Source organism: Euprymna scolopes, chromosome 17 (assembly GCF_053919585.1).
Source record: "Euprymna scolopes isolate OS-2025 chromosome 17, ASM5391958v1, whole genome shotgun sequence".
Lineage (NCBI taxonomy): Eukaryota > Metazoa > Mollusca > Cephalopoda > Sepiida > Sepiolidae > Euprymna > Euprymna scolopes.
This window is the reverse complement of record NC_136498.1, coordinates 80,783,277-80,809,940: the sequence shown is the minus strand read 5'-3', so window position 1 is coordinate 80,809,940 and position 26,664 is coordinate 80,783,277. Positions and strand designations below refer to the sequence as shown.

General features: G+C 32.6%; 2 protein-coding genes across 9 annotated transcripts in view; one reads left to right on the top strand and one right to left on the bottom strand.

Moving 5' to 3' along the window:
- The window catches only part of LOC145296834 (oxysterol-binding protein-related protein 9-like), a 203,012-nt gene extending 178,432 nt beyond the window's left edge, over window positions 1-24,580 (bottom strand). For 7 of the 8 annotated variants that reach the window (XM_080142948.1, XM_080142950.1, XM_080142949.1 and 4 more), the window contains exon 1: window positions 24,430-24,580. In XM_080142948.1, coding sequence (XP_079999074.1) covers window positions 24,430-24,567 — 138 coding nt within the window. In that variant the 5' untranslated portion in view covers window positions 24,568-24,580. The remainder of the gene's footprint in view (window positions 1-24,429) is intronic. The other variant, XM_080142955.1, reaches the window with a different exon arrangement.
- A 51-nt stretch (window positions 24,581-24,631) lies between these two features.
- LOC145296836 (DEP domain-containing protein 1B-like) overlaps window positions 24,632-26,664 on the top strand; it is a 75,567-nt gene continuing 73,534 nt past the window's right edge. Inside the window, exon 1 of the mRNA XM_080142957.1 lies at window positions 24,632-24,829. Within this exon, the coding sequence (XP_079999083.1) occupies window positions 24,767-24,829 (63 nt within the window). The 5' untranslated portion in view covers window positions 24,632-24,766. The remainder of the gene's footprint in view (window positions 24,830-26,664) is intronic.

Genomic DNA, 26,664 nt, shown 5'->3' with positions numbered 1-26,664 from the left:
ATACATATATATATATACACACACACACACACACACACACACACACACACACACACACACACACAAATACACTTTGTATGTATCACATTCATCACTTAATTTCAATTTTAAAAAAAATGTTAACACTTGTCATTCTTATTCTTTAAATATGGATACAATCTAAGTACATAAGCAGAATAACCTACAATTTTACATAAGAATGTCAAGTTCTTTCAAAAGTTACCTTAAACTAGAGAAACTGAAGAAAATGAATTTCTGGTGAATTGGTTTGTAAATTTAAGTTATTTTTCCATATAAATAATTGTCAATTTTGAGGTTTATATTCTCAATTTTTGAACCACTAGAGATATTTGCATGATTCAAGCAATTTTGAATTTCATTTACTAAGTTTTTTATAACTACTGACATCAAATAATAATCTAAAATTTAAAGATTAACTGGGAATGTTAATATATGAATTTAATAGAAAATTCCTACCAGCTTTAGAAAAGAAAAAACTAACTTGTTAAACTTATCACTAGCTTCCACAAAACTGGATCATCATCATATTTTGTTTGAACATTTGTTTTACATACTGGCATGTGTTGGATAGCTTTTAGAAATTGATTTCCAAATTAACTTATCTTTAGCCCAGTTCTTATCTCTTTTCCTCTCAAGTCCATCCTTATCACTTCCTCCCAAGTTTCACTTGAATTATAAATAGTGAATATGAGGTATGCATTAAGTTAAAATATTTGCTTTCTGGAGGGGGGGGGGTAGCAAGTAGACTAGAAAGATAGAGATATGAAAAATAACTGGAAAATATTTTATGTGAAAAATACGAGGGGCGTGCAATAAGTAATGCCCCTGACCTACTTCCAGTTCTCTGATCTAGCTGAAATTTTGCATGTGCAATGATTTATATCTCTACGGGTTATGTGGCAAATTACAGCTCTGAACTAATTGTGGTTTCTGTTTTACAGGTGTTTGAACTGAATCAGGTGTGAAATGGAGCCTGTTGAATGTCGAGCAGTGATCCGGTTTTTGTATTTGAAAGGACACACACCATAGGAGACTTGATGAAATGAAAGAAACTTATGGTGATAATGCCCCATCATATGACCTTGTAAAACGCTGGCATCGTGAATTCAGACATGGCTGGAAGTCTGTGGAAACAGCTCCCAGACCTGATCACCCCGCTTCTGCCATTGATGAGGCATCTGTCCATCAAGTTGAGGCTGTCATTTTGGAAGAACGGCGCATTACTATTCGCCAAATAGCCCAATATGTCAAGATTAGTACAGGGTCTGTGGAAACTATCATTCATGATCATTTGCATATGCATAAGGTGTCTGCCAGATGGATTCCCAGGTTGCTCACATCATTCCAGAAGCGAGAACGTGTTGAGTGCTCGAGGATGAATTTGGAGATGTGCCAAGCAGAGGAGTGAAAGTTTTTCAAAAGACTGATTACACAGGAAGAAACCTGGATCCATCACTATGATCCAGAGACCAAAGCTCAGTCAATGCAGTGGAAGCACTTGGACTCACCACCTCCAAAGAAGGCAAGGGTGCAGTCCTCCGCTGGCAAGGTCATGCTCACAGTCTTCTGGGACCAGGACGGAGTAGTGATGACAGATTTCCTGGCAAAGGTTACCACAATTACAGGAGCCTATTATGCTTCACTTTTGAGGAAATTAAGGGAAGCTATCAAAATCAAGAGGCGGGGCAAGATCAGCAAAGGTACCCTCCACCTGCAGGACAACGCTCCGGTCCACAACTCGCAAGTTGCCAGATCAGAAGCACGGGCGTGTGGTTATGAAATCCTCCCCAATTTCCTGACCTTGCATTCTCTGACTTTCACCTCTTCCCAGCCATGAAGTTGTTTTTGAAAGGAAAGCGTTTCCCAGATGATGCAACCTTGATTTCTGAAGTCACGTCGTGGTTGGAGGACCAACCTGGGGTGTTTTACAAAAACGGTCTCCAGAGCTGCATCAAACGATGGGAGAAATGCATAATTCTGAGTGGTTCCTATGTAGAGAAAGACTAATAACTGTTCCAAGTTTCGTTGCTCTTCTGCTATGGTAAGTGGGTCAGGAGCATTACTTATTATACACCCTCGTATAGTAAGGAGGATGAGAGGTGACGTTTTGGTATAGTACATACCTTTTTCAGCTATGCAAAAGCTAACAGAAATTTTAATATTTCAGATTTAAAAAAAAAAAAAATTTCCACTTTTTGCATATCTGAAGAAATAATACTTTATATCTGCTACCTCGATTCTTTAACATCTTTTATGTCATACAGGATCTCTTCTGAATATCTTGAACCTGTTTTACTGGATAACGTTACCCCTTTGTTATGTTATAAACTAACCCAAGAACTCTCATCCATTCTTACAATATGGCCATACCAATAAAGTTCCCTGTTCTGCACACATCTCCCTATAATGTCTAAATTTAATCTTCCCCTTAGATCATTAGAACTAAGTCTTTAAAACTACTACATCTATCATATTCTCATATCAGGTCTCTCCATGCAACCAATGTTCTCAACCTTCATTGGCCAGGTTCTATCTCCATACATTACGTACATATACCTAATCGACTTTTCCCCTGGTTAACAGTAGTAATGCTTTGCTAGTTAGTAATGGCATAATTTTCCTGAACTTACTCCATCCACTTCCAATCCTCCTTGCAATCACATTATCCACTGCATTTTAATATCACCAATGTAAATAAACTTTTTTCAAATTAATCATGTCAGCCAAATATACTTTCTCACATCAAGTTCTCATCCATCTCCATTGTCTTACATTTCTTGTACATAAACTGATTATGTTCTCTCAACTTACCAATAATTTCACTTCTTGCGCACCCAATGCTTTTAAGTAGCACAAAAAAAATTAAGATGCACCTAAATCTTTTTCCGCAAACTAAGTTGGATGAAAACGAATAAGAATACTTTTCAACATCTTTGTGTTTTCTGCTGAAACAATATTTTTATATACTTCTTTGAAGAATCACAACTCAGAACCTTTCATGTTTATAAAAGAATTGTAGAAAAACTATTATTCATGCGTGAAAACAATGGAAGAGAATTTGTTTTGAATTATATTCATTAACTTTCAAAAAGATTATTTTGTCTGAAAATGCCAGAAATGCAGTTATTTTGAATCATATGAAGCTTGGTTCCCTCCGGCTCAGCATATTAGTAAGCAGATTAAGGATGTTAACAATTAAAATGCAGACATTATTTCAAAATAACCTGCTGCATGGTAGATAAAAATATTTAATTTATACGGTGCAAATAAATTGTAAGCAATTGTTTAAGCTACAGCAATGTGACCTAATTGTTCCTTTTCAAACAAGTTTTTTGGGTTATTTTCTTACAGTAGACAAATGTGAGCTAAGAATATTTAACACTAAGAAGGTTACCAGGCATTGTCAAGTTGGAGTGGGATGCAACATCACATGCAATGGTATAGTAAAAATTAATGAGTACAACAGTATTTTTTAATAGTCTGAACTAGGAAGAAGAACGAATGTTGCTTGAAATTGAATATGGAACACTACACGCTAAAGCTATATGTTGTTATGGTAATGTTTTAAGTTCTAAGTTATAAAAAAGTCCAAAAAACTAAAGATCTCAAAGTTTTGGTTTTAATTTGCATTCATAACTCAGCAGTTTTTGGAGAAGTCAATTACACAGGCAGCAAAAAGAAAGTCTGCACATGTAATTTTTTCCAAAACTGCAAATTTAAGCTAAATTTAATATGACTGTTTAAACAAACTATACTTCATTTGATTGGCCTTTTATTCTTCTCTATTTGCCTGTTCATATTTGACTTTTAATTGAAATATTCTAGTGTTCACGTCAATTTTAAAAAAATAGCTTCAAATTGAGGAAGCAAAAAGAAAGTCTGCACAATGGGAAATTGTTATTTAAATGTAACTTTAGGACATTAATACAACACAAATACAACAGGAACACAATGAACTAGTTAATATTTAGTAGCATAGCTCTTCTGCAATTTAACAGCCTGCAATATTTTGAGAATTCCTTGAATTAGACTGCAGCAATACTCCAGGGAAAGGGCATCCCATTTTTCTTTAATTGTTGTCCAAATTTGAAATTTTATCATTATGTAGCTGTTGCTTGATGTAATGCCATACGTTTTCGATAGGATTAAGGTCTGAATACTGTGCAGGCCAATCCAAACATGGAATATCATGCTCTTTAAGGAACCTCTTGACATTGCCAGCTGTGTGAATGAGAGCATTATCCTGCATAAAGATGGAATTATCATCCAAATTCCAACTAAAGTAGGGTAGGAAATGCTCAGTCAACATATTAATGTACTTGGTTGAATTAATTTAACCTTGCAAGCGAACTATAGGCCCTGGACTATTGGTACTAATAATGCCCCACACCAAAACTGAACCTCCACCACCTTGCAGCGTTGATAATGAGCACCTAGGATTAAATTCTTAGTCTTTCCTCTGATGGACATACTGCCTACAATCATTGCCTAACCTATTGCACTTGCTTTCATCACTAAAAAGCACTTTTAAAGAATATGAAGAACCATGATCTTCATTGCAACTGACGAAGTCCAGACATTGCTTTCTGTTCTTTACAGACATCATTGGCTTGTGTCTTGCAACATATCCTCACAAATTAAATTCCTTTAATCTGTTCTTCATAGTAGAAAGAGAGCACTTTTTAACAAGATTGCACTTGGGGAGCCGTTTCAAATCTGCTTCTTAGGCTGCGGATCTTGATAGCATTGTCTTCCCTGTTAGAACTCTCGTACAACCAGATTTAGGGGCATCACGAACACTGCCTGTGTTTTCGTGCTTTTGCACAGTCTTTCGTACAGTTTTCTCATCAAATTTCAATCTGCTGCCAATATCTCAATTGGATAAACCAGAAAGGTGGAGATTAATTAGCTCCTGATGATCACTAAGTCGTGGCATATGAACTAAATGTTACGTTGTATAACCTGGAACAACATTAATTACAATTAGAGCTGCTTTGTTGCCTATTGGTGGATATTTTAAACTGATGTAGGGGTGATAATTTAAGCTGGTTTTAAGTGAATTTGTTGCTGCAGACTTTCTTTTTCCTTCCTCAATTTGAAGTTATTTTTTTTTTAAATTGGCGTGAACACTAGAATATTTCAATTAAAAGTCAAATATGAACAGGTAAAATTATAGAAGAATAAAAGGCCAATCAAATGAGGTATAGGCTGTTTAAACAGTTACATTAAATTTAGCTTAAATTTGCAGTTTTGGAAAAAATTACAAGCGCAGACTTTCTTTTTGCCGGCACTATACTTGATCCAGAGTTAAAATTGCTTAAACTGTAGGAATGTACCAGGTTGATAAGAAAGTTCTTGTGGTTTTAAACTTTCAAATTCAGATGAACATATTTCGGTTCAAACAAAAATTTATTGTTAAAAATAAGCACCATCAGAATCACACTTTTGCCAACAAAAAACAAGTGTATTTATGCCAGTAACGTGAAAAATCAAACACCTTCAGAATGTCTCCTGAATTATTCATAACCCCACATAGTCACTCAATTACAACAGTTAAAAAGTTAGCAGTTGAACGATAACCACGAAAGTCATACTGAGCATCATTAAAGAGGCTCGGACTTTCTAGAAAATGAACAAGTTTGCTGTTGACTAACCTTTCTAAAAAATTGTTAATAATAGAGAGGCCAATACTTAGTTTGGTCAGACCGATCACCAACATTTTTAAAGATAAGGACAACAGAGGACTCCTTCCAAAAAGAAGGAGAACATGACCGAGATAAACAGAGATTAAATAATTTCAAGAGGAGAAAAATTTCAGGAGTACATTTGAGAATATCAGGATCAGAAAGAATTCTAGCAAATGATAAAATACCTAAAATAATATAAAAATCTTTAAAAACAAAACTTATTAAAAATGACAAAGATTTTTTATATGTATAACGTTTTTCACCAGATTTCCATCATTGCTTTCCTGCGTATAATTTAACATTTACTGTTGATAATATTTCTCTTGAAATAAATGTTTATCAATGCTAATAATTAAAAAAAAAAAAACGCTTCTATAAAAATAAATGCCACTGTCAGATCAATATTCTTTGAATAAATAAAACCAATGTCATGTTTTTTTTTTTTAATCTAACAATTAGATTTTTAGAATGCAAAAAATATGTTCTAAAACTTTCTAAGTTGAGGTGACAACAGAACTCTTTGCATGTCAGTTCATTCGATTTTGAACTTATTTTGAAATGAGTAAAATCTTAATTTTTGCCAACAGCATCAGTTATTTCTTCATTACTATTTTGCATTACAACTGTGATGATAGGATGATCTCATTTTTTAAAAATGAAGAAAAAAATTATATCACTCAGTTAATTTGCATTGACTCCAACTTCTAAACCAACAAATCTGCTCAGACTCCACTGTCCTGTTAGTAACGCAAGTTCGTCAATATGTACTTAAATGTTATTCTTATTAAAATCTCTAATCTATTTAGAATGGTTGTACAGTTCTTTTACTTTTACAAACATGTAACCATTCCACACGAGTTAAATATTTCCAATAATTTAAAACGGACAACAATATTGACTATTGCTTTTCTTTAAATTAATATCCACACATAATTACAAAATTGGTATTTACAAAATTATAATCAATAGGAATCAATAACCCAGTACATAGAATAGAAAATTATTTTTGCATATTCATGATCAGAGAAAATGAAACATTTGTGGTTCATACTGAGAATTTTTTAAATAAACAGATCTTTTGAATAAATACAACTAAAATCTACACCAGTAACAGTCGTACTTGTGTTCGCTATCACCTAAAAAAAGGTTGAGTCAGATCCTTTGCAAATCCAGTCTCAAATTTTATTTTGATGTGTCAAAAGTACAGCATCCAGTTTTCAATACATGATCTGATGATCTCCAGTCACTCACAATTTCACCATCAAAGAACATAGATTTGAGGATCAGTAATAGCCAACAAGCTAGAAAATTTCTAAGTGTATAGAAGATCTGTTAACAGAATATGGGTGAACCAATGCAGACACACAAACAGCAGCTTTCCACCAGTATGGTGGTCATTCACAATGGGCATGTGCATTGGAGATGAGCCAGAATCATCATATTCTTGGGATGCAATGAAGAACGTAATGATAGAATACTTCTAAGACATAAATCTTTGATACTGACTGGCCTCGTTTTGGCAGGATAGAGCAGGACTGTTCACCCCTGGAATTAGTATATTTGACAATTTGAAGGAACAAAAGAAAAGTCGATGTTGCAAGTGACAGAAAATGAAATAATAAACTTGATAAGAGTTGTGATTTCATTTTTGCCTTTATCTGTGGAAATGAATTTGGTATCAAGACAATCATTTTAAAAACATCTCTATTTAGATAGAAGAATGTTCTTTCAGATGGAGGAACATTAACCTTTCATTCAGTTCTGTGTCCACCTTTAGTTTATAACTGCAATATTGTCTGCATAGTAAAAGGTCGGTGAGCAAAAAGTACCTTTTCAGCAGAAGTATATAAAATGAAATGAACACTTATTTAAACTAGTATCCCGGTTTTTTTTGGGTTTTTTTTTTTTACAGGAGGGGGGGTCACCACTTATCAAGGCCCGAAGGCCACTCAGGGATAAGGGTTATTGCGTGTACAGTAATCAATGAGATAGTATTGTAGTAATCATTAGTATTGGGGGTTTTGATAGAGTGTCTTAAGGGGCCGGTTTGTCAGGAGTTTGTTTATGTTGAACTTGAAGACGTCCAAGTTGTAGTCAGGTGGGAAACAGGCAAGCGGCAGAGAGTTCCACTGGCGTGCAGTTCTAAGAAAGAAGTTTTGCTCATGGAATCTATGTTTGGATTTAGGCACAGATAAAGAGTGGGGAAAATTATTGACAGTAGTTTCAGCCAGACGGGTGTTTCTCGTGAAAGATTGGGGGGGGATTAGAGCTCAGACGAGCACCTGCCATGGAAATAACGATAAAACAAAGACAGGCTCGCAACGTCTCTTCTGTAGGAGAGAGATTGCAGGGAAGAGAAAAGGACATCCCCCACTAAACCACAAAGTCTATTTTGTACTGTTTTTAGCAGCTCCTGCCCAGATGTGGCAACAGTACTCCATCCTTGGACGTACTTGGCTTTTATACAGATAGAGAATTGCATTAGTAGTGAGATATCTTCTAGAGCGGTAGAAGGATCCCACCATTTTCCCAGCGTCCCTGGCAACAGATTTGATGTACGTGTTCCATTTCAGATCAAGAGTAAAGGTCAAACCCAGAAGCTTGTCAAAACATGGAGCCTCCCCAAGACGAGAGCCATCCATTTCAATTGATGCCAGATGGGGATCAGAGCGTTGATGATGTAAAGATAGAAGCTTGGTTTTGGATGCATTAAAAGTGACTAGCCACCTCTTCCCCCATTGTACCACGCGCTCAAGATCAGAGGAGAGAGAATTAGAGAGAACTTTGTCATTTACGGCCTTTGATGTGTTGCCATAGATGGTCGTGTCATCAGCATAGATGTCAACAAATGATTTAAGTATGTGTTTTGGGAGATCATTGATGTAGATCAGGAAGAGAGTTGGGCCCAGGATGGACCCCTGGGGGACTCCAGCATTAATACTGTGGGCCTCTGATTTCTGCCCATTAACCACTACTCTTATGAACCTATCAGAGAGAAATGATTTAATGATTGAGAAAACATTTCCAGTAATACCGTAGCTGGAAATCTTGTGAAGTAGGCCCTTATGCCAAAACTTATCAAAGGCCTTCGATATGTCAAGAGCAATTGCCCTGGAAAGGAAACCTTTGTCAAGAGATTCACTAATCCCATGAGATATCACCGTTAGCACATCTGGTGTAGATCTTGCAGAACGGAAACCATATTGTGTGTCACTAAGAAGGTTATTTCTGCTGAGGTGGTTGACTACTTCTCTATTTAATATGGATTCCAGCAACTTACTCATGACACACAGGAGACTTATTGGTCTGTACTGAGAGGGAGATGACTTTTCACCTGAATTCTTAAATACAGGGCATACTGATGAGGTTTTCCAGGGCGTTGGAAAGCACTTCTCCTTAAGGCAACGCTTAAACAGTTTTGTAAGTATGGGGACAAGTTCTGGTTGGAGCTTTTTCAGCACTATAACTGGAATGCTATCAGGGCCAGTTGCTTTACTAGAATCAAGTTCTTTGCAAATAGTCTGGCCTTATCTGATGCTGACAAGATGACCTCAGGTCCACTGATGATAGTTGGGATCGAACGCACGCTTCTGTTATTAAAAAACATTTTTTATTCATTTATAATCCGATCAACTGCAAGTTAGATAATGCTCGTTTATAAGAATTCAAGCCATGCAAGCAGTAGTTGTTGCTTCTTTATGTTCATCTGTTGTTGTTTGTTTGTTTGTTTTTTTGATAAGCTCAGAATTCTTTTTCAAAAGAGAAGTTCACAATTATTTATTAAAGTTATTTAACAAAATATTTACAATTTGTATGATACTTTGTTAATTGTGTAAAATACCAAGTTGTGATTTCTATTATTAACCAATATTTGTAACCTTTATCTGAGAAACAAAAACGTACATTGTTTAAATGGAGCAATAAATTCCTCAAAAGGTGATAAGATAGGAGGATCATACGTTAAAAATAATAACTGCACTCATGTTAGAAATTATTAAATAAAAGGATACAAATAAAAGAAACGTTTTGTGTGAACATGGTTGGCATTTTTATCAAACAAAAGAAGCAGCAAACAAGACATAAATAAAAGCAAGTATGCTGACATTATAAATGAAGTTCACAAAGCTAAAAGTCAGCTGATTTGTGAATCAGTATAAAGTCATAATATTAGTACAGTAGAATCTCGGGATACCGGATTAAAAATTAGTAACAAAATACAGTACAGTATATAATACACATGTATATAATCAAATAACATTATAACACTGTAAGGCGGTGCAAATACCATAACCAGGAGCCAAAAAAAAAAAAAAAACATTGTATTCCACATCATAATCTCAAAAAACCATATCCTAGGGTTTTACTGTATTGGTATTATTAGTACTTTAATATGATAAAGTCTCACAAATACATGAAGTCTGAGCTTTCTAAGCAATAATAACAGTTCTCTTTTCCCAACATCGCTCCTGATCGATGCTGAGTTTCTCCACTAGAGTTAAGCAATAGTGCATTAGGAGAATTGCAGTTTAGAGATTGTGCTAAACTGACTTCATTATAAACTTATCTCACAGGCAACCTTTCCAAGGAGATGTTCATTATCTCTCAAGCCACAATTAAAAAAAATATATATATATTACCACATAGATAACTATTATATTTCTGCTTAATTATAACTTTTTTCCTGACTTATGATTCAATATACAATGTAATGAAATTTGTTCAAAATATATTTTTTAAATGAATCTTATATTCACCAATTTTATCCTCAGTGACGAAAGTATTTTGTTTGACTAAAATAAAACTACAAATGTTGAAGTAATTTACAAAAATCAATTTTTTTAACAGCAGTCCCAATTTATAGTTACCTTGTAAAACATTTACAAGGAAAAAAAAAAAACTTATCTAGCTACAACCACTGTAAAGAAGTTTCTTTTCTTCCTCTGTATATCTAAAACTAAATGCAACTTTCAGTTTTTCCAGAACATCCCACCCGTGAGATACAATATCACATGACTGCTTCCTGATTTCAATTCCAATGTTAAATTTTTGCCGAGCCAATGACATAATAAAATTTTGCACCATTCTCAATCCTCTTTCAGCATCTGACTATTTCATTAAGCCTTGGTTTTGGGCCTTGATAAGCAATGACACATAAGTATAAAATAAAAATAAAAATAAAACTTTTATAGTTTTTGTTTTGTTTTTCAGCTCCATCCACTCAACAGATTTCAAATGCATGTTTTGATGCATGGAATCTGATCATATGATAATTTTTTTTTTTCATTCTCAATTTTCAGAGATAACAGTTTGAACTCTGTGACCTCTACTTGGCACAAACTCACAGCTCCAACCAAAACAGAAAATATATTGTTATTTATTATTTAACAGGATCGGCCTCATCTGTCAAGCCTTTTTATACCAATACAACTTTTCCCTTTATCTAAGCCTTGTAATTTTTATTGGAAGCAAAAGTATTGCTTTAACTATTCAGACTTTAGATTTTTTTATTTATTTATTTTTTATTATTATTATTATTATTGGAATAGAGGCAATAATATACAAAAACAGTATATATGTAGCTTCAGTAGGTGTGTCAGAAACTGACCTTACGAATGCGTGAAAAAATATTGAATAGTTCTACCCAGTCTTTCCAAGCTTATAACTACTCGAAAAATGTAATTCAACCCCTAATTTCTTTTTCAATTAAAAGGAACAAGGACCAAGGTTTCATTAAAAAAAACAAAAAAACATGAAGGGTTTTAAACTTCGGACTTTACAGATAAATTTCTAAAAAACACTTTTTTTGTTTTAAATTTGAATATATTATTTATTGATCTTTTATCTTCAATTTGTGATACATAAAACTTTGGTGAGTAAATTAATTATTTACTTTTTAATAGACATTTCAAAATGAGGGGCGTGAATTTAAAAAAAAAAAAAAAACGTTTGTCTAAAATATTATATTCTGTTTATTGAAAAGAGCATAAAATTTCACATCGACCCTGAAAATATTGTAAAAATTGAATCAATAGAAAAATTTATAGATTTTTAAAGTTTAAAAATATTTAACTCGTAAAATTCAATTGATTTTATTACATAAAAAAAATGTTTTTTAAAAAATAAAAAATAATATTTCTATTACTTTTTACACAACTTTAATAGTTTATTTTGGAAGTATAATCCATAAAGAAAATAAACAACCCACTTTTAAAAGAGAAATTACGAGTTTTTTATATTTTATTCACAGTTTCGTGTTAGGGGTGTCAAAAATTCCCCCAAAAATCTGATACACCTATAGCTTCAGATATATAAATTTAGGGAACTCTTTAAGTAAGGGAGAAAACTCAGGAAAAGAATAAATGAGGTTAGTTTTCTCCCTTACATTAGGAGATTGAATTTCCTAAAAAAAAAAAAAAAAAAATTTTAATTCAATATTTTGAAAACCATACGAGATACAGATCGATTGTAATGCAGGTGCAGGTCACACACCAACCGCACACAGACTTGTCATGGTTTAGCATTTACAAGTAACTACCCAGCTTCAGATAATCCAATGTCAGCAGATGTACATTAAAATTGTGATACTTATCAAACTATTAAAACATTAATAGTTAAAATTTGCTAATTATGAAATACTGGCTGTTTACTCAAAAGTTTGTGTATTTTTTATTTATTTATAATAAAATCTTGAAATTTTAATTTAATTGCGTTATGTGTTTTATACTTAGGATGGAAAATTCTTCTAGACTGATGGAATTTATCAGTTTTTTATAGGGAGGAAGATCCCCCACCCTACATTACCAATCTTGCGGCTAACATTGCCTTCATGAGGAAGCAAGTAAATTGAGACAGTATTTGACTTTCCATTATTTAATAGACTAGCGGAGGTGCTCGGTGTTGCCCGGGTATTTGGAGGTGAGGGGGGGGGTAAATCTAAACAAAATGGAAACTAAAAAATAAGCGAAGTAATAAGCCTGTTTAAATATACATATAAAAAAAAAACGATGTTAAACTTCTTTAAAAAATCGGAAAAAAAAAATGAACGTGTAAGCGAATGTTAAAACTTCTTTAAAAAGAAAAAAAAATCAGAAAAACAGCAAACGTAATGGAAAAAAAAAAAGAAAAAAAAACGAAAATAAAAATGGCATAAATAACCCCTGTTTCAATATTAAAACTTTAAAAATCGGGGAAAAAAAAAAATTGATCTGATACCTCAGATCGAGCCTGCAATATAAAGATAACAATGCTCCCACTTTGATAATTTTGTCATGACCGTGTGAGGGAATTTATGTTGCTTTTTATAATATTTAAACTAATTCAAGGAACAACGTCTTTTGCGCATACGTATGTGGCTAGATTGTCATGAAGGAACGATTTTTTCTACCCCCTCCCTGTAGAAAAGTGCCCAGTTGAGGGTAAAGGAATTAACGTTTTTAACCAATTTTTCGATATTTGTCGTCTGAAGGGTCGACCTTCGGAGTGATACCAATCTCTTAAAATTCCGTCACCTGTGTGGAAAGTTTTTACGAGACATACAAACACACCCATTTTGCTTTTTATATATATAGAAGATAGATGAGCTTATTTGTAAATTTTAAAAATATTAATTATACGAATTGTCTACATTTTGAAAAAATAAAATAAAATACTAAAACGATGAAATCAACTGATGGAATTTCTGCAGTAATACACACACACACAAATACAACATGCCTTTTACCAAAGACAAGAAAAACATTTTTACCAATCTGCATAGTTTTAAAGTTTTGAAATTGTTTTTAAGTGTTTTAAAATTTTACATCATCTGTTTTCTGGATACAGTAAAAGTCCAGTACATCCAACTTGCATGTTGTTAGTGTTTTATTCTTTAAAAAATAATTTAAAAAAATAACTTCCTTGACCACTAACCGACTGCCCCCCCCCAGACTTAGTGTTAGGGTAGGCTATTTGTTTTAATAATCCATTAAGTCTGAAATTATCGCCCAACCATCTCCAAACAAAATCGACATATTCAGATAAGAAATTTTACAGTTTTCACATTTTAAAACTAAACAGGTAGGTAGAAAATTAAATTTTCTTTCACTTCGTAAAAGTTATTTGTTATATATTTTGTTTGTTTTTGATTTCTTAGCTGTTAAGTATACTAATTGAGATTTCAAAATGTTCCGAAATAATCATTGCAACCACTACTCTGGATAAATAAATATATATATATATATATATATATATGATGGACTCTCCCGTCGCTTTCGACGTATGAGGTTCAGACAACCCATATTTCTAAAACTCATTTATGCTTTTGCCTCTGATGACTTTTTAGTCCAGCAAGGGACTTGCAAACAAGGCCACAAATAGAACATGAATGTGAATTTAACGCTGCAGATATTGGTGCGGCTGCTAGTCGTTTTGCTCTTACTGTTTTCTTTCAGTTGCCTTAAGCTTTCAGATTGAAACCTCTGGAGACCTTCAAAACACCTTGATCTCCATCCCTTTCGGTTATTCACCTCATCTTCAAACCTCCTGTATGGTATGTTCACTGCAGACAAGTTACTCTTCAACTTGTCCTTGTACCTAAGCCAAGGACGTCCAACAATTCTTTTACCACACTCAAATTGACTGTACATCAATATATATATATATATATATATATATACACACACACACATGTGCATATAAAAATGGAAATAAATGAAACATTGTGAGAATGCAAGGGTCACCAGTTTTGAAGAGTTTTGTAAATGAAAAATTGAGAAAAATGAAAGTTTATAACAAAATATTTTTTATATCTACAATTTTATAATCATAAAAATTATTTCAAAATGTATTCAGGTCAACAAAGTAAATAATCAAAAATCAAAAATCAAAAAGTTCATAGTGATGTGTGTGAGTATTTGGCAGTGTGTTTGCTAGCTGTTGTTAGTGCGTGAATAATTTCAAGTAGCAATTCATTTTTGATTGCGTATTGCTAGTGTGTATAAGTGTGTGCACGAGATGAAAGCTGGTATGTTAGCTATGGAGTACTTTACCTCTGCCAGCCAAAAGCACAAAGGGACGAGGTATTGTTCTGTTCATTGGTGAATAACTGACTTTAGTTTTTAGCCGTTTGTTTTATAAGAGTTTCTACGTTTGCAGCAGCTTATTACTTCCACAGACTTGTTACTTTTGGGGCTTGAAACGATTTCCATTGGTTGAAAATACTTTTAGTTAATATATTCTTGTGAAAACTTACTAGCTTTTAGAAGTGACAAAGTAAGCGAATCCCAATGGAGCAGAAAAAGAGCATCAATTAAAGTTATTTGCTTTTTAGCATTGGTCGCTACACTTTTCATGATTATGTAAGTCAAGAGAAGATAATCAGTCATTCAACTATTCCATACTAATACAGTGTTAAGATCAAGGTCACCAAAAAGTCATTTTTATCGTCTTAGTAGGACCGGTAATATATTAAAACATGGTTAAAGTGGGGATTTAAGAGAATGCATACAGTATTTACGTTGTGCTTTTATCAGGTGCTTTTGCACATGTCTGAACTGAATGCTCTTCACGATAAGATTATGACGTTTCAATTCTATTTATCAGGTAATGTTAACGAGGAGTTCTAATAAACGGTGATAACTTATAATTGACTATGCCATCAAAACCTTAAGTTTTCTTTAAAAAAAAAAAAAAATACTTATTTTAACAGCAATTCAATTTTCTTTCAAAGTTGTACATTTTACAGATTGTTAATTTTGAATGCATTTCTGAAATTTGCTTTACAATGAAAACAGGTAATTCTTGTTCAGTTTTATTATCCGATAGTGGACTCCACTCTTCAGTGTTCTCTTCAGCTGATACCTGGTAAAGTAATGCAAACATCACAATTTGGGACAACACCCTTTCTTCCTTCATTCATGGATATTCTAGCTTTGTGTTTACGATTTTTTTTTCTTAAGAGCCATGTTGTTTTCGTCCAAGTTTTGGATAATGTTCAACCACCTAATTAGTTTTAGTTTATCATATCAGTCTTTCCCTTCGAACAAGCTGCACATGTTTTGGTGTTATCATTATCATGTAGCTTGTGTAATTAGCTTTACTTTTGCTGCTGATGTTTGCCGTTTCTGTATTTGGTAATCTGCCCAACCTATTAGCAATTCCTACAGGCCTGTCCCTTAGTAAAGATATGCTCTGTCTACATGATGAAATCTTTCATATTTTTTTTTTTTTTTAATCTCATTACATGCTTTTTCTTCTGTCATTTATAGAGTTGTTTTTATAAAAAAGTTATTTTGCAGATAGCTCTGCTAAGATCTTATATTCAGCTAATTCCTCCATCTTTTGTGTGTCATTTGTAATTTCAACATATTTACAAAAGCATATCAGGTGTTCAAGTTCAGATCTGACAGATCTCTTAATTTTAACTTTTCTATCACACCATACATCCAATATTATCAAGTCATATATCACCAACTTATCATTACAGTCTGTTAATTGTGACTTGTAAGGTGATGATTGTTAGGACAGGAATATTTCTTTTTCCTAATTTCTAATATTGAAGATGTAAGGTTCATATACCAAGTAGTTTTTATTTGCCTCCCCTCTAAGGGCATAATTAGATACGGACGTTTTTAATGTTTTGAAAATCCAGCTCCCATATTGGGATGGTCTGAGACAAGAACAAAATTTGCTCCAATCTAGAAGGAGTTCCTTCACTGATAGAGTACAAAAAGGATGAAGTGTAGTATCAAAACAAATAATACAAGTCGAATCAAAACATTGTTTCTTTTATCTCATCTGTGAACGACAATGCAATGTATTTGTCACTGGCTATTTGAAAGATTACTCATTTAATGCTGCTGGCCCTCTATGTTATTTTTTTTCTGATCCTTGAGCTATAATTCAAATTACTGCAACCAGTTGTAAAAGGTTCATATTTTCCAAGAATTAGTAAATGCAAATGGTGTGATGGGACATACACAGAAGTGCCCAAGAACATTGTGTGCATGCTCTTGCTGAACACTTCTTGAGGTACAAGATAAGGTCGACTCTAAAATCATTTGACAGTGGTGTCATAAATCATTCCTAGCACAATGCAGCCAATTGCATTACCAGGATTCTACAGATTTTCAATGTCCCTTTCCAAGGCCTTCTCCAGACAAAATTCAAGTTTACACAACAATTTGGGGTTTGTTTTACAATCGACAGCAATTCAAAAAAGTGGTAAAAAGAAAAAGTCAACTATAAAAAAAATAAATGTTACCATAACTAATAAAAGTTACACTGAAACGATGCAGGTAGGTTGCAAAGTAACTTTTATTAGTTTGCAACCTACCTGCATTGTTTCAGTGTTTTTAAGTAGTTTTAAATGCTTTTCATTTCATCTCAAATATTAACTCTCTTTACGGGGTTTTAACTTTTCAACCAAGATGGTTGTCATCTTGTCCATTTTTTTCAGCCCAGACGGCCTTATTTTCAATTATCACAAATTTTGGGGGGAGGGGGATGAGAAGGAGATTTACCATTGGAGAGTCTTGTCAGTGGACGGGGGGGGGGGGGATTTATGGCAGCTGCCACTATCTTCCCCTATCCTCCCCCAAAAAGTTTAAATTATAAATGAGAGTAAAAAGATGAAGATTTGAATGCCCCATACCTGCTAAAATAAGCAAAAAATAAAGATGATCTTCCCTCTCTAAAAAAAATACTTTCCTTGCACTGACAGAACTCACCAATGGCGAATCACCACCCCAAAAATAAAAAAGATTTGCGATAATCAAAAAATGAGGCCAGCCAGGTTGAAAAAAAATAAATAAATAAATAAAATGGACAAGCCAGCAGGCAGCCATCTTGGTTGGAAATTTAAAAGCCATAAATCGAGTTAATATTTGAGATAAAATAAAAAGCATTTAAAACTACTTAAAAACACAAAAAAATAATGCAAGTAGGTTGCAAAGTAAGTTTTATTGACTACAGTAACATTTATTTGTTATATATTTGATTTTTTACCACTTTATCGAATCACTGTAGATTGTAAAATAAATCCAAAATTTGATATATCAGGTTGTTGCAGAAGTTCCCACCATTTCATAAAAACAGGTTTTGATTTTTGGCAAAGTGTTATATATCATTAGAAAACATGTATTCTGTTCTACAAGATAATGGTCATTGTTTTTTTCTTATAATTTTTTCTTGTTTTTCAGAACTGTCAAGTAGATATAAAACCACATTTTCGACACCTCCTTTTCGCCTTTAATAGAGGTCAAAAAAGTGAATGAAGTCACCAAGGATATTTGTGCTATACATAGAGAAAACGCTATAGCTGAGAGAACTGTTCAAGATTGGTTTACAAGATTCAAACAGTAATTTTGACCTCAATGACGCTCCTCATTCCGGAAGACTAATCAAGATAGATGTAGACCAACTCAGGGTTCTTTTGAAGGAAGATGGCCATCAGGCATGTGGAGAATTGGATGAAAAGATGAAGTGTGATTTTGTGGCAATTTCATGCCACCTTCAGTCAAAATAACTGAAACATTGAGAGAATGGAAGTGTCACCAGTTTTGAAAAGTTTTGTAAACTTGGGAGTTTGGGTTCCACACAGACTTACTTTTGCTGTTAAAATTCTTTTATTTTCCTAAAAAAACACAGCAGGAACTTATGCAAAAACCTAATATAAGCAATGATATAATAAACCATAAAACTTAATTGACAACAGAAAAAGTCATTTTCATTTATATCTTTATTTCATGAAGTAGTTTTAAAAGTCACAGTTATTTACATGAAGATCTCTGATGCACAACAAAACTATTTAAGTATTTACAGCTTTTTTGTTTTGTGTTTAATGCCAGCCATGTGCGATTTCAAGGCACTTTCACTCATTTTGCTCAAAACAAATGCTTTTTTACATACACAACAATATGCTTGTTGTCAATCATATTTATATCCTCTGACCCACTTTTATTCGGTCAATCAAGCATGATTAAATGTTATTTTTCCCATCATAGATTGGTCTATGCTGTGTTCATTTTACTTTTAAATTTTGAATTTCTACTATTAATAGTACAAGAGTTACATCCCTTTATCATGAAGCTACCTAATGTTGTCATATGGAAATCAGATAGTTTCATAAATTGACGTAACTCTTGTATCTACAATACAATGCAATTTCAGAACAATGTATTTTGATTTTATTTTCAATATTTAAAAAATATTTAAATAGTATTTTTATTAATACTTAAATAATTTAATAATTTTTTTTTCGATTTTATTTTTAATATTTCAACACAAATTTTTAGTGGACATGAAGAATAAAATTTTCAAGGCCTTTTCAAGACATTTTCTATATTTTCAAGGTAATAATAGGAATAAGGCCTTTTCAAGGCAAAAGTCAAAATTTAAGGATTTTTCAAGCCTGTGCAAACTGATTATGGCAAGTTGGTGCAGTCAATTGCGTTATGGGGAATTGGCAAAAAGTTCCAACACTTTGTTTTTTTTAGGGGGAGGTGATTGCCTAACACATGGTGTTCACGCAAGGGTTTTATTGATTTAATTGCTTGTTTTGTATATTTACACATCTGAATTGGATGATGTCCTCCATGAAGAAAATGAACCCTCATTTCTATTTCTGGACTGATGCCTACAAAGAGTTTTAATAAGGAGAGCTAATTTATAACTGACTATTACATAAGTTAAGCTTATACCTGAAATACTTTTACTAAGATATTTAGAAAATAACATGGAATATGCAGCATTATCTCCACATACAGATGGCCATCCATAAATTGATGGAGAGGGTCAGAATTCATAACTTAGTTTAGAGGTTTTTGTCTTACTGGTGTGTAATGTGGATCTTGGATTGGATAGGATAGAAACAATGGTTGTTTCTTTGGAAATGTATCAAGACCGACGCTGACAATTAAAATGTTAAATGTGAGAATGAGAAAACTGGACAAAATGACTGAATAAAAGTGCTACTATTTAGCAAGGGTAAAATTCACCAACAAAGTGTTGCAAATAAAGAAAAGAAAGAGAACATGGTTAATGAAGAAAACACTTACATGCAAATTTTATGTGAAAGATTTTCAGTGAATACATTGTTTAGAAAGTTGTGTTTGTAGCATGTTTGTAGGTTGGAAAAAAACAATCATTAGAAGTATGTCCATCTGTTTTCTGCCAGTGTGAATATGTGCATGCATTCAAAAAACATTCTATTATGTGTGTGGATTTGGTTCATAATTGTGATTTATCAGTGTATATGCTACTCTTTTTTACTGCATGAATATATCTTTTGCTTTTCATGTGTGAATTGAGTATTTTGTTTCCTCAGATTTCAAAGTGCAGAGAGGAAGAGGCATACGTTGTGTTGTGTCTTGTTGTAGCTTTGTTAGGCTCTTCTGAGTTTTTATTCATCACATTGCTATTTTTATAAGAAATTAGTATTTTACACCAGCTTGTTTATCGTTTCCAAAAGCAGGAGTCACTTTTATTAGTTGAAAATGTAGAATTCATGCATTTACGTGAAATCATATTTTGTTCTTTGGTTTTGTATATTATTGTGGGCTTTTATAGGCAATAACAAAAATAGCAAGCACAAACTGGCTTCAATGTACATTTCTTGAGTGGATGTATTACAAAGCTATTGATTCGACTGCATTTCATTTTCGTTGATAGAAAAAGAAATGCATGGAAAGAGTAAGCTAAATGGAGAAAGAAGAGAGTAGCTTATACTAGCTAATGACTTTATACGTTCGTTCACATCTGTAGTCGTGGTAGCAACAACAACCACAGAATAATGATATCTAAAATCGCTTTTTATTTGCTTGACTTTAATATCCGATACTGATGGCAACAAACACTCCATTTTGATTGATTCCTTATATCAGAATTTAATCAATCAGAAACAGTCTCTCTTGGAAGCTGAGCACCTGTTCACAAATCTTAAGTACATCAGTTAGCCACTAAGAAGGCCAAGTTGCATAAAGAACCCACCTAACACAGAACAATTACCAAATTTCTTATTGATAGGCAAACAAAACTCACTTTTAAATGCTTGCTATTGACATTAGCATATGGATTTACTCTGCTAAAATGGCAACACTTTTGCACATGGACTTGCTCCCTAATAATAATTATACAAACAGTTAATCTCACAAACTAACTCACTGCTACTATTTTCATATATAAAACGATAGTCTCCTCCTTGTTTTTTTTTTTTGTTTTTTACAAGGTGGTCACCACTTATCAAGGCCCGGAAGCCACTCAGGGATAAGGGTTATTGCATGTACAGTACGTTAGTGTGGGGATTTAATAAAAATGTCTACTTAAGGGGGCGGTTCATCAGGAATTTGTTTATGTTGGACTTGAAGACATCCAGGTTGTAGTCAGGTGGAAAGCAGGCAGACGGAACAGAGTTCCACAGGCGTGCAGTTCTAAGAAAGAAGCTTTGTTCATGGAATCTATGTTTTGATTTAGGCACAGATAAAGAGTGGGGAAAATTTTTGATAATGGTTTCAGCTAAACGGGTGTTGTTCAGACATAGGAACTCATAACATTTTCTTAGTCTTGACTTTCTCCCTCAAGACACTTGAACATTTAACCTCTAACCTCTTTTCTATTACTTGTTGAATGAGAAAAAAAAAGTTAATATATTATGTATGAATTTGGTTCTTGGAACTGTGACAAAATCGATTTTTTTTTTCACTACAGATATGTAAAGTTCAGAATTTTCTGTTTGTGTGAATTGTACTAAGATTAACAAGACATTAATGTAGAGAACTAGATTTTTTTTTACTTTATACAGTCGAAAGAGCTTATTTTAGCTAGCATTTATTTATAGCATTCACTGTCTACAATTTTGTATATGGTTGTGGGTTTTTGCAGGCAAAGAGAAAAATAGATTAGTAACACTAGTTTGAATTGACATTCAGTTTGTTTTCAATCATGTTTGCTATTAAAAACACAAAACTACCATCGTACCAATAAAAACATATGCTCATATAAAAAAATCTAAAACTAAAAAGATGTAGCATTTTCTTCCTTCACTTTTAAAAATGACAGCTTATGGCTAGAATAAAATATTTGTTTAATCTGTGATGGCCATTTTGCCAGGCATTATCTCCTTTTTCGTGAGGAAGTGACTTTATTCACAAAAGTGTTGCCAACTATACATATAGTATGTTGGTTGCTCCCAAGTTCAGGGGTTTCCGGGGGGGGGGGGGTATTGCTGAATGTTCCCCCACATTAAAAACCAACCCTGTGTATAATTTTACTCTCGTGGAGAGGTAAGTAAATAGGGGCATGCCAATCGGAGGCATTCATCGATAAAGCAAAGATTAATCTTAAACTAATCCGTTTAAATGATCGAAAATATTGATTTAAAAGAATGCTTTATCCTAATAAAAATCAAACAAAATAAGTCTAGTCATGTGGGGTAGGAATCAATTTCCAGTGCTCAACAGCAGAAACGCTTGTCAGCATTGTTAGCCGACAGCAGATAACATTGACAACAAATTATGGAAACATTTATTTGTTTAAATCTAACAATATCTGATCTGTGTTAAAAATATAAAAAAAAAAAAAAAGAGGGGGGACATTTAAGTTTATATTTGTTGAAAGTCTTAATTTCAACAAGTGTACATTATTGTTAACTGTTCGCATAAAAATGGCAGGATAGAGCAAAATAATAGTGCTACTATATTTTATTTAATGTTAAATTGTTGTAAAATAGATAAAATGCAGACTAATTTTCTTCGGTTAAACGTAAGGACAGTTAGAATATCTCGTCCATTTTTTTTGGGGGGGGGACCAAATTTTAGCTAACAGGAGCAAACGTTGAGAGTCAGGGGACATATTGTGGTAAAAACTTGTGTACAGGCGACAATTTTTCTTATGTTTTTTTTTTTGTTTTTTTTTAGATTTTAAAGTTAAAATTTAGTATTAAGTATGTAATCGAAGGAAAAAGCATTAAAATAAGTAAATATGCTAGTATTTCCACGATATCGGAAATATGTCCATTCCATTATACTAGCATATCGACTCATGTTTTTCAAAATATTCATCATGTCATAATCATGAGGCGGGGGAATCACCTATGCACATTTTTTTTTTTTTTTTTTTTTTTTTTTTGCAATCTCAAAGTTTCTAATTCAGTGTTGGTCGTGAATTGTCCTGGAAAAAAAATCTAATTCACTTTTTAACGTAATTTTAAAATACATGATCGATGACATGAGTGACATGACTATGTTTTTAAAACATTGTTTTAACTTTATAGCTATTATATTATTTAAATTCGGTTAAAACTGGGTCGATTATCGTGTACGTAAAAAGAAAAAAATATATATATAAACATGGCCGCCAGCGATTAAAGCATGAAATTTGAGTGGAGATTCTCGTCAATTGAAGTAGAATTTTATCCTAAGATTTTGACGAAAACCAAGCAAAATAAGAACGATTTCCTTAGTACACTTAACAATTTCTAACTAAATATCTTATATTATCTCAGAAATGATTCATTTTTACTGGCCTATCTAGCCGGTGTTGTCCAGGAGTCTTTATTTTCATTTTGCATCGCCTTTTTATTTGTTTTACGAGGATTGTGAAAATTTGGAAAACAAATTTAATCCTTGCAATATCTAGTAAAACTTATGCACTTTCACTTAACAATTTAATAAACAAAGAGATAACGTAAAACGTGAATTTAAATTTAAAATATTTTAAAAAAATAGTACGGTACCTTATCTGCATAATTACCTTTTTACAACTATTAACACAAGTTTTTCAATACTTTCAATAAATATTCGAGTAATAATAAATATTTATAAAAAAAAATCATGTGCAAGCCATGTAGAAGTGAGAGGTGGTGGTCACACAATTTTAATATTACAGAGTCGCTTTTTCTGTAAACGGCAATCAAAAATAAAACAACAACAGAATACAGTTGATTTTTTTTTTATTAATGTCCGTTTAAATCTGAACTTAAAAGTGATTACTATTTTTCTGTATGTCAAATTAAATTTGGGGGAAAAATAATGAGAATAAAGTGAGACAACCAAAGACAGATAATGCCTCCAATATTGTTGCGAAACGGACATTAAAGAGTGATTTCGTTTAAACTGTTCACGATAAAACCTTATTTACTTTTGCCGTATGTCATTAAATACATCAAATGTGTAAAATCATTATTTACACAAGGAACACAGATTACTTATGTGATTTTAATCATGCATTTATTTTAATAAAGAAACCGCGAAAGGAAGGCGTGTCACTTCTTGATGGGTAAACTAATTGGATTGTTTACACACAAAAAGATAATCTTGACATTAGATTTTCATGTCTAAACGCAGTCAAATCTATTTTCTACGTTTAATATTTATTTTACACACTTAAGAAAAAAAAATTAAAATAATAAATATTTTAAGTTGAATCAGTAATTAAACGAACACTGCAATTAGGCATTTGAGAACATTTAACAATTGCGGTATAGTGATATTGAAGAAATTGCATTTACGGAAAATGCATTTAAATTTAGTAAATACTGTGTATTTTAGAAACAATTTAATTTCGCATGTAATATCAAATAATATAAATTATTGTTTTTGTTATCATTATTGGTTGTTTACTTATTATTACTGAAAACATACATGATTACTTAAGCAAACAAAAACTCAAGCACCGTCAAGCAAATACGATAAATACAATGAAAGCAACCAATATATGAACCGAATATAAATAATGACAATAAACTTACTGTGTAATAAGACAATAATCCAGAGTTTTCGTCTAAAACAAACCATCGATATTGCCATCCTTTCATGACATTTGTCCACTTACTTAGTGGGCCCTCCATTATCGCCATGTTGTTAGAGTACTGAGTAACAATGCGCATGATTGGTACAGAAATGGACCAATCAGAGACAAGATTAAATAGTGAACTGACGAATCAGAATAACGTCCGCTGTTTTTGAACGGAGATTTCAAAAAAACATGTAAAGCTTAAACCAGATCAGACTGGAAATCTTTATGACATTCATCAACTTTTTAAGAGAACTAAATCCTCAATGAAAACGTTTCTTCTAATATGAGCAATGAGTTCAAAAGCAGATGTTGAAGATGAAGAATTTAGTGGCCCATACCGAGCAACTAAAATAGTAAGTAGTTTCGTCTTCCACAAGAGATAAACTCCAACTAACTCTTTAGTTTTTCCACTTTTGTTTTTATACTTATGTACATTACCAAAGTCCAATGTGTATCATTTTTTTATATCAACTAGAAGAATTGTTATCTCTTTTCATCAACAATGCACTGTCTGTTTGATAAAGCTATTTATTTATTTTATTCTTATTTATTTATTTTTTTGCCAAGTAATTCTGTTTTTTTTTTGGGGGGGGTTCTAATAGGAACAGTTGAGATAAGAGATAAAATGGATGTGTAACTTTCTTTTGTGCATTTTTTTCCATCAAAATAATCAGTATTACACATTATCTTGGTAAATCTCAAATTTACTTTAACGACACTTTCATTGTATTTTCCGTGGGGCATGTAATCTTATTTATTTATTCAGTTAAACACTTAATAATACTAGTCAGCATAATGGCGAGAAGTGTTTTGCTTTCGAAGCAATTTAGAATATGTTTCTATTTACTTTTTTTTTTTTTTAATAAATTTTTACTAAACAAAAACGGAGATAATTTAATTTTTAACAGATGATTCTCGATTTAACAACAATCCTGTTTAGTAAACATTATCTCCAAACGATTGTGTAAAGAAAGCCACACGAGAATCACTTCTCGGTGATATGTGAATTTGTGAACATTTATAAAATGCTAAATTCATTTGCAATTATCTCCCTTATTTAAAAATGGAAACCCTCTTCTAAATAATGAACAACTATGAGCCGATAAATTTAATTATAATAAAAAATTACGTTCAAATCAGATTTTAAAGTCTACAACAACATACATCGCATCGGCTTTTCCCGCATATCAGCATTGCAACTATTTTGGCTAGAAGCAAAATGTTAGAAAGTCATATTTTCTGTCTTCGCCCAGTGAAAAAGAAATCCTGTTTAACTGAGGAATTCTTTTGTCCCAATCCAGTGTGTTCCTAGGGGTGGGGGCTAAATTTTGCCCCGCATTAAAAAAAAAAACTGACATTGCATCTAATTTTGCCCTTGTGGTAATAGGGACATCACACTATTCTTTGATAGAATAGGGACGCACAAGAAAAATATTTTTTTATTATTTAAAAGTACATGAATTGAATTTAATTCACGTCTGCAATTACTTTCTATTCTGCTTTAACGACTTTAAAAAATCATTTATTTTTAACCAAAAAGAAAACATTGCAAGTTTATTGAAACATCTGAGCATATTTATTTAGTAGTAGTAGGCAACACCATTACTGAAATAAATTATTTTATGGAAATACCGTTGGAAAAATGAGTCAAAAACAATTTACTTTGCTTTACCTTCTTATTTGTGACCTATTCGCGTTAAAAAGTAATATTTAATACAAGTGACATTTTAGGTTCCCTTAATATCGGATATGAGTTACGTAACCATTTTTATTTACGTTATTGATAATGACTGCTTCGTTTAGATTTGATATTTAGGGAACTTAAAATCCTTATAGATTTAAGTAGTTACTTTTTTCACACAAATAGGTCACAAATGAGAGCAAAATTAATCGTTTTTAACTACTTTCTCAGCGATATTTGCATTAAAATAATTTATATCGGCAATAGCAATGATTTAATTGTTAATCTTAAAATTAAGTAAATTGTTTATTGATTTTTCGGTTAGCGAATTAAAGCAAACAAAGACAAAACTGATGGATAGCTTGAGTTGATGCCCTTATTATCAGAAGATGGTTTGTAGTTACCACTTTCAACATGTATGCAATTACCTCTGACTTTCCTCCTGTTGGGACAGAATTATCTGTTTAACACCTTATATACCAAAACACAGACTGTGTTCTGTTCAGT